Source organism: Mytilus trossulus, chromosome 7, assembly GCF_036588685.1.
Source record: "Mytilus trossulus isolate FHL-02 chromosome 7, PNRI_Mtr1.1.1.hap1, whole genome shotgun sequence".
In the NCBI taxonomy this organism is placed as follows: domain Eukaryota; kingdom Metazoa; phylum Mollusca; class Bivalvia; order Mytilida; family Mytilidae; genus Mytilus; species Mytilus trossulus.
In genome coordinates, this window is record NC_086379.1 from 24,713,778 (window position 1) to 24,723,964 (window position 10,187).

General features: G+C 34.7%; 1 protein-coding gene across 1 annotated transcript in view; it reads left to right on the forward strand.

Annotated features, from left to right (window-relative positions):
• LOC134724812 (prolactin-releasing peptide receptor-like) overlaps positions 1–6,014 on the forward strand; it is a 28,913-nt gene extending 22,899 nt beyond the window's left edge. The window contains exon 3 of the mRNA XM_063588088.1: positions 4,423–6,014. Within this exon, the coding sequence (XP_063444158.1) occupies positions 4,423–4,791 (369 nt within the window). The 3' untranslated portion in view covers positions 4,792–6,014. The remainder of the gene's footprint in view (positions 1–4,422) is intronic.
• Positions 6,015–10,187: the final 4,173 nt, after the last annotated feature.

Sequence of the window (10,187 nt, forward strand, 5' to 3'; positions counted from 1 at the left end):
TGAATCTGTTACCTCAATTCTTTTGTTTCAACGTCCTATATATCGACAAATTGACAAATAATTCATTTAAATCGGAAGACTTTTTACAACATGCTTCAATAATTGAATTAGATTTTCGTTGTTATTTGGATGTAAACTGTCATGGGACTTTTTTTATTTACATAAATGTTGATTATGTCTGCTTAAGTCAATAACCGTCTTGTGCAAAAGTTTCCGAAAAGATGTAGTAACTAAATGAAAAGTCAGACGAGACATTATCAAGCCCATTATAGACACTTTTGAGACTCTAATTGCGACTGACGATAGCAGTAAGGTCTGTTTAAAATATCACAACATACAACAATAGCAATGATTAAAAAAACTGATATTTTAGATTCGAAAATAGATATCTGCAATCTGAAATTAGAGATGGAATTTCAACTTCTAAATACATCGTTCGAGATTCGATATCACAAATAAGAATTCACATTCGTACATTTTAACATATAAAGCCAATGCAAAAGATAATGGTATTTAAGACATAGAACTATACAGATAGCAAGTCGTAGCAAAATAGAAGAGGGAAAAATTAAAATCTTTTAATAAGACTATTGGTAATTTTATTTATCGTACCCAAAACTGAAAAGAGAATCTAGTCATTGGTTGAATCTTCATGATTCAGAACGCTGTAAACCAATCAAACCGTTTTGGTGCACACTTTCGAACATTAAATACCCAGGATGCAATAGATTCTGAAATTGCTGTATCTTCCACGATTTTCCCATGTCATGAATGCTGAGATTTCGAATGCGTTGGTGCATTACAAGATAATTGACATAAAAATAAAGTGAAAATGAGTTATACCATGTGTAAAACCTTTTCTAATATGTGATTCCTTGATCAATTATGTTTATTCCAATATTAAAGAGTTGTTTAATCCTGTACACAAGATTTCATCATTCAAAGCTTAAAGACAGAAATACAGAATTAGTCCAATTTCGATTCATTACTTTCATAATGCCTGCGTCACACTGTCCCGATTTTTACGCCGATGGCAAAACGATTATGGAAATTTTCAAAATCGGGACTGATCGTATCCAAATCGGGCTATTCGAAGTGCCATCTTTAACCATCGTAGAACCATCGACCACTTTTTCTAGTCTTCGGGGACAACTTCGGGAAGGGTTCTAAATTTTTTAACATGTTAAAAAATCCCCGAAGGTGCGTCCGATATTGAGGGTTCGTATTGAGTTCGTATCACCATCCTCACCATCGTAATGTCACCGGGAATGCATCTTTGAACATCGTATTGCATTCGTGTTTCCATCGTTTCCATCGGGCAGTTTTGACATTACGATGTCTACATGAATGAATCACGAAGCTACCCGAAGGTCTTACGTTGGCAACACGACTTCGTGAAGACCTCGTAATCCCGTCGTGTTGCCATCGAGTAAAAATACGAAGGCGACAAGATGGAACTACGACGGCAATAAATCCACCTCAATGTAAGTTAATTTTCGCGCTAAAATACAATTAGAGTGTCATGCGCGATGTGCACTGATCAGTCTAATACGAAAGTTAAGAAAGACGTTCACAAAACATGGAGCTCATATCATATGATTCTATGAGGACAAGAAAGGCGACAGCGTTGTTTCTATTAATTCAAATGGAACAAGAAGAGCAGCTATTACAGGCTCAGTATTTACTTTTACAAGTAAAATAAAAAAAAATTGTCAATTTTTCATATCAAGTAACATAATGAAAATCATAAACGCGCCTCGTACACAAACACGGCAGGTACACGTATATAGGAAACCAACTTTTTCGTTATTATTCTGATTTTTTATGTATCGTCTGAGTTGTTGTCACACGAATGTTTACTCCATAACCATTGTGTTGTCTTTATGTCATATTTTGCCGCATTTGTTGCTTTCCCTACATCCTTTTTTTTTGTCTATATTATTATGATATTCTCCTGGAAAGAACTCTTTTAAATAAAAGGGATCAACGAAACCATTACCTTACCTTTATGATAGATCAGTAAACATGGACATAATTATGGGTGATTATTCAGACTAGTGCACACATTTTACAGTTCAAACAAGGCAATGCAGAGCGTGGGATCCCCCCGTATGTAACATATTGGGGACAACTATGGACATTATATTTGTATATGACACATGCAGAAAATGGTAAATTGAATATGCATATTTGATACATAAACTATTTTTTTAGAAATCAACCAAAACATTCAGTTACTGAAAATACCTTTAATATTGTCTTTAGAACCAACAGGTAAAAAAATAAAGCCTCGGTCACACCTTACCGGATAGCTCGAACGGACGCCTAACGGATAACTTTTTTTCAATCCGTTCATGTCCGTTAGACGTCCGTTCTTGTCCGTTAGGCGTCTGTCCATATCCGTTGCATGTCCGTTAAGCGTCCGTCCATATCCGTTGCATGTCCGTTAAGCGTCCGTTTTATCCGTTGACGTCCGTTCTGTCCGGTTGAAAATTTTGAGCATGTTCAAAACTTTGAACGGACGTCTTACGGATAAAATGTCCGTTGAACGTCCGTTAGGCGTCCGTTTTGTACGGTACTCGTCCGTTTTGTATCCGTTACGTGTCCGTTATGCATCCGTTGGAGATCCGGTAGACCAATTCACCAACGGAAGTCTACCGGACGCCTTACGGACGCCTAACGGATAAAACGGATGTGAAACGGACATTTACGGAAAGATAACGGATAAAACGGATGCCTACCGGATGTAAAATAGACAAATGCCAATTGAAATTTCGCATGGTTTATTGCCTTTAATAATCAGATTATTTTGTTCATCCGTTTTATCCGTTATGCTTCCGTTAGGTGTCCGTTTTATCCGGTTCTCGTCCGTTGGATATACGTTCGACGTCCGTTCTGTCCGGTACGTATCCGTTTCACGTACGTTCAATGTCCGTTGTGTGTTTCTTTAGGTAGCAATAAACAGTTAGGAAAAAATACTAAAATTTGCCCTTATGAATTTTACCATCCCCTTTTCATTGCTTTCTTGCAATATCAAGCTTACTGTTTATGTCATATATGGGCATATGTATGTAATCAGAATGTTCCATAGATTTTATTTTCAGTAAATAAAATGGTAAAATATAATTTATTTTTGGTGTATCTATGGCAACAATCTGCATTTATTTGTTATTAAATATTGCAAAAAGGGGGGGAAAGATGTCACATATTTCCCCAAATTTTGGCTAATCGGGACAGTGTGACGCGGTCAACGCAATGACTTATCTGAAAACAACAGAACTTCTTTTAAATTAGAAATAAGTGTACAAAAAAAGTTAAAAATAAAATTAGTATAAATTAAGGAACGACTATTTGATTTACTAAGGAGAAAAGTTCTGAAAGAAAAATATCCTAGTCTAATGAGATCTGAAAATAGATAATCTTGCACAAGGCGGGTGTTGTAAAAAAAAAAAAGATATGTATGCATACCAACAGATGAAAACTTACAGTAAATCCGCAAAAAAAAAAAACCCGACCCCCGATCTAGAAAGACATCTAATGGTGGTCTTTAAATCAAAATACCATTATAATGATAAAAGTGGGCGCTAATATAGACCAGTTTTGCATTATAGAAACTAAAGATATAGGAAGATGTGGTGTGAGTGCCAATGAAACAACTCTCCATCCAAATAACAATTTAAAAAAGTAAACCTTTATAGGTCAATGTACGGCCTTCAACACGGAGCCTAGAATACATTCGACTCCTTTAGATAAATTTTTCATAGATACATGGATTAAATTTTTGTACTCCAGACGCTGACTCCTGTAAATGACAAATAAACATTGACAAGCTCTTACTTGGTTCTTACTGATGTGTGTCGAGTTTAATCCAGTTTTAAGTCTTCAGCACTTTCCGTCCTTATCATTTTAATTAAAAGTTATTCTAATTCATGTGGAAAAACGGTATGTTAAAATCTGTGACATTAAATTATCAAGGTTTGTAAACGAATGGTTTTTTTCCTACTCAGTTTAAGGTTAATAAATTTAAGATGTATCTAGCGACATTAAGCCTATTGACGCTAATGTGTTCTTAGGCGGTTGACATGTTCATTTATTAATTTTATCAATAATGCGAAGAAATTGAGTGAAAATTAAAAGATTTTTTTCCTCGACAGCTTTTGAAATATGTTGATACATGCAATTACAACTGCTTATTGAAATATTTTATATTGTCATAAAACACTTGTCACTATAATAAACAATTTGGCATACTTATGTGTAACAAATATTTCACATATTGACTAAAACAAGGTAGCGCGGAAAGATGCCGACGGAAGTTTTAACTTCCTAGACTGGCTATACAGCCCTCACATTATACAATGTGTTTATAAATTAACAAGCACTTTTCAAATAGTTTAAACATGTAACCTTTTCTCATTATAGGCAGATCTTATTGTAATGTTACACAACTGGTTGCCGTGTTGTGCTTGTTTGAGAGAGCTTATGATGAGGAGTTACAGTCTGTCTACTTATGATAGTATGATGTACACCAAGCGGAATGCAAGTCAACTCAGACAAACCAGTTGTATCATGAACAATAGGAAACTGTCCGGACGTCGGCCATCTAGAAGTATAAATGGACTCAGGAAAATTAGCATGGAAGCAAGCAGACCTCCTTCGGAATATGGATTTCAAAATGGGAATATGGATTCTGGTGATATATCCTGTAAACATTACCACTTGTCAGAACCAAACCTTACAGTTCCTGGGGTACTTACCTTAAACGATGAAACCCAGTCCTCTCGTTTTTAATTTCAAATATTTGACCATTTATAATTTGTTATGCTTCCATAAGTGAATGTTCCCAATCGGGAAATTAAACACTCGCCGAAAAGGTTGTCAGGAAAAATAAATACTACCCCCCTCATATGTCAGGGGAAATAATATTAACACCCTCATATGCATGAATTTTCAAAATGGACATCCAAATTTTGTTTTCCAATATTGTTAAAAGACTAGCGTTAAAACGTACCCCCAAAACTACTGTTCTGAAATTAATTTAAAAATGTCTAATTTCCTTCCCTTCTAATATCGAAAATAGTTTATTAATCAATTAATTAGCATAATCAAGTCAGCAAAAAAAAAAAAACACCAAGCAAGATCTTAAAAAATCTTTTGTTTAGAAGCAGATGCAAATTCTGGCTTATATTACTTAACAATCAATTTTCAAAAATATCATTGATTATACTTGTTTTCGTAAGTATATATTTCATGGTTTGTCAATATAAGTAATAAGAAACATGACATCGATTTCGTTATTGATACTGGTGTCGATACGGTGGTGTCGATTGGTTAAATGAAATGTCGACTCTATTACAGCACAACAGTAAATATATATGGTATGATAATTATTATTGAATTCACTGTGTCTAGTTCGACCCCGAAATTGCATTCCATGATAAATTTCTTAAATCCTTTCAAAATATTGTTAATTTTATTGCCAAGTGTATACGATAATAAAGACTCACATAAGTGCAGAAATGCTATTTTGAAAGTAACTACATGCAAATGCAATCATAAACATTTAGTAATACGCATATAGCTTTTTCCACAATTAAATACGATCAGCAGTATTATCAAAGACGATAACTTACTCATCTTGGCATCTTTGTACGAGACATCTTATAGCCAAATATTTTTTTGTGTAGGCCTGTTCCTTATATTAAAAATGTCTACCAAATACAACATAGACAGCGATCGGTCAGCAAAAGCTAGTTCTTCTTTTAGTAAAAAATGAAAACAAAGACGACCAGGCAGATGATAAGTATTCGCTTTCCTTGAATAACCTTCATCAGGAACTTTCTGTCAACAATGTTGACATCCAATGTCGTTTGGAAACCAGGGGTGGTAATCTATTAATCAAAAGCCAAACTGCTTACGTCCGATTATCTACATATGTGCCGAATTAAAAAACATGTTTTGTTAAATGAACAAAATGCAATATAAGATTGTGACCAGTGCAAGGTACCGACATCTCGGACGAAGTGCACAGCTGTGCAAGGTACCGACATCTCGGACGAAGTGCAGAGCTGTGTAGTTATGTTATTTGATTATTTCTAAATTCACGTTTGTTATTGTTGAAATCAGTGTGATATAATTGTTGTGTTATTAAATGTATATGATTTGTATCTTGCTTATTTAATGAGCTTGATTGAATTGAAGTCAGCGTTTTGCATTTGCGCCGATCTGCACTTCCTTTGCGCCGATTTTTTCTTTCATTTGCGCCGATATTTTCTTTCATTTGCGCCGATTTTTTTTACAGGTACAGGTAAATTACAGGTGAATAGATATAAGAATATGTGATATGAGTGTCAATGAGAGAACTCTCCATCCAAGTCATGTTATTTTTCATTTAACATTATAGACCTATTCCATTAGCCACTTGTACAAATTTATGAATTGTCAATTATAACATGTATATAACTGTTGTCCCCTGCTCAGTGCTCACAGTGGGGAGCTGGAAGAAGGCCTACAAGATACATCTCCAGACATTTTCCCTGACCGTAACCGTAGTTCTTTAGCCTCTGTCTTTCGGACATCTGCCACATATTTATGCTCGGTCTGTGTTTTGACAATAAACTCCGTGGTGACTCTGGCTTTACACAGGTTTATAGTACATGTATGGCCCTTGATGATAAAAGAATCGTCTCCTCGGCTCGTTTCAGTATGCAATATGTCTATCATGTTACAATGAAGCCAGTTGCAGAAAAATATGAATCAAAATTATCTTAAACATATAAATGAAAAACATTTATAGAACCAAATTTTACCAATGGTATAGTACATGTACAAGTATTAATTTAGCTGTAAATCTAATTAGGAGCAAATAAAAAATCGGCGCAAATGAAAAAATGAAATCGGCGCAAATGAAAGATTGAAAAATTTCAAAATCGGCGCAAATGTCATACGCCCATTGAAGTCTGTAAACTTATAACTTAGCTGATATGAATGTTAAAAAGAGCAAAGGTAAAACTTCATTAGAAGAAAAGTAGGATAATTTTAAAAGTACATAAAACCGAATTTTTATAAAAGTAAAAAAACAACTGTTTTATTAATCCTTTGATTATGATCGTGCATCATTATATGAATTAGCAATGGTAGGATGTTGATTTACTTCTGTGGGTTTAATAATTAGAGGTAATAATATTTCATTAATTGGATTATATTTACTTAGATCACATCTCTCCCTTATCTGATGGGTACCCAGTGCATGCTGTTCATCTGATATCTCAATTATATTACAACGAGTATGTCTGCACCCCCTGCCCGATTGTTTTCAGACTTATTCTTAAAAGGTTTTACTAGTACGCATCAAGCCAAAAGGGAAAAAATGATCAAATATGAAGTGTACTGGAATTTGTATTGTGAATAACGTATCATATGTGTCTGTATGTTCCACGTCAGTACCCTATCCATTCAGTTGTCGTTGGTTTGTGACATAGTATTGTTTTTTCTGTTTTTCATTGATGACTTCGTAGATATTTTTGTTTGAATAGTTAAAACATCTTGTCTTATTTAGGTTATTTTAAAGCAGACTATACTGGGTTTTGCTCATTGCTGAAGGCCAAACAGTGACCTATACAACTATAACTATATGTTATCTACTTACATCCACGGCATTAAGTTGTCCTCTTTGACAAATATATGACATATCCTTATTTTAAGATAACAGGAACACACACTTTATCATATAAAAAAGAAGATGTATTATGATTGCCACTGAGACAACTCTCCACAAGACACAAAATGACACAGAAATTAATAACTATAAGTCACCGTATGTGCATTCAACAATGAGCAAAACCCATACCGCATAGTCAGCCATAACGGCCCCGAAATAACAAATGTAAAACAATTCAAACGAAGATATGCACAAAATATTAACGAAAAACAAATATGTGACACAAACAACAACAATTGAATTCGTGCTCCTGACTTGAGCAGGAAGTATACAGAATGTGACAGATTAAACTATGTAGATGGCTCTCAACCATTTCTCTATCCTGTGACAGTGACACAACAGAGCAAAACAAGAAAACACTATACAAAACAATAAACCATTATTATAAAGAGCAACAAACAACAACCACTTAATTACAGGTTCCTGACTTGGGACCGACACATTTACAATATGGCTGGGTTAAACTAGTTTGAAGGCGCTAACCCTTCCCTTAACTTCGATAGTGGTTTAATTACCAGTACAATGTAAGAACAAACTATAAAAATCTGCCGAAAAAGGCTCAAATTATCAGATGAATGAAAAGAAATACGACTTCCAAAAATAGTGGACGGGTACTTGTACATCCCAACAACGAAAAGACACCAGGGACAGTACATCCCAATAACAAAAAAACACTAGGGACATATCTGATAGTACTCACAGTTACTTACAGCTAGTTAAAAGCCAACAACAATTTAAAAAAAACAATCATTCCTAATCAGACTAAAATATCAATCAGTACGCATCCAACAACAAATGGATTAAGGATAAAGATGCATTAACTTTGCTTTCATATATTTGGCTTTAGTTCTTGATGAAGGTACATCTAGGAATGCGCTTCGGAGGCATTTAACTATTAAGTGATTCATTTTTTGCTGAATAGGGAAAAGTGCGATGATTGCCCATTGCACGAAATAAAAAAGGTAGGTATAGTATAGTGGAGAGAATTAACGTGAAACTTTAGAGGCAGGTACATCTTCTAACATAGATACCAATTACAAGATATTAATTAAGAATAGTATTTGTGTAACATCTGACATTTTCAAATGAAAAACAAAACAAAATGTCTATTATATAGCTAATTACTACGTCCTATAATAAAGGATGATTATGTTTTCCCAGCAGATTGCTTTACAGCACATTTCAGTCAGTATGTTGCTAATGGTAATATCTTTGGTTAGCTTGCTTGTTAGTTGAACCGTGAAGTCATTGTTAGGTAAGGTAAACTTCCCTCCTTTAATAGTAGACTAGCCCAACAGATAAAAAATCTATCTCTCTGTAGGACTAAGCTACTTTAAAAGGAGGGAAGTTTACCTTGCCTAACAATCACTTCACGGTTCAGCTAACAAGCAAGCTAACCAAAGATATTACCATTAGCTACATACTGACTGAAATGTGCTGTAATGAGTTGCTGTATTATAACTTGCTGATATGTGTAGGTGTAGGTAAGATAACCGTGACTGTTTTAATTCATATGTTGAAAGTCCATAGGATATCCATACACAAATTAAAAAAAAATGTTTTCCCTAAACGATGCGCACAAGGTAGTTTACAATGAAAAAGATGTGCACAGTTTGGAACTCCTACATAAAATAAAAATAACACAAAATGTATTGTATTTGCCCGGAGTAAATTTTCGGGATTAACCTTCATCAGGAACGCGCGAAGCCCGAACATTTGAAAGCCAAGGATGAAAAAGATCCGAATCAGGTGGAGAGCTATATAACCAAAATAAGCAGCATATCTATAATCCAAAGTCAACTTTGAAATGAAACCTTAGTTTCTGGATCATTTATAGATTTATAAACGGACAATTTCAGAAAGGTATGTTGTAAATCATGTCAATTGTTAAGTACTGTCTACTGAGATAACACTATCTTTGGAGACTGATTGTCAACCATGCAGTTGTGGTATCATCCTAGTCTTATACAATATAAGGCGTACCAGTCCGAAGAAAAGAGGGGCGAAAAATACCAGAGGGACAGTCAAAGTTATTGATTGAAAATAAACTGACAACACCATGGCTAAATAGGAAAAAGACAAACAGATAAATAATAGTACATAAGCAAAACATATATATAAAACTAAGGGCAGAGCAACACGAACACCACTAAACCTAGGGGTGATGCTCCAGAAGGGTAAGCAGATCCTGCTCCACATGTGAATGCTTTATTCAATGTTCAAAAACAAATATATCAAACCAAGAAAACTACCTTGACCAAAAATGTTAACCAAAACTTTAACCTGAAGCTGGACAGATGGACGAACGGACGAAAAAACGAACGGACGCACAGACCGAAAAACACAGGGGCATAAAAACCTCTCACACACGACAACGGTACGTGTAAACAACTAACGTCATTGAAAACTAGGACCTGGACAGTATAGTTAACAGACCTGAAATGCATAATTGTAACACAAAAAGAAA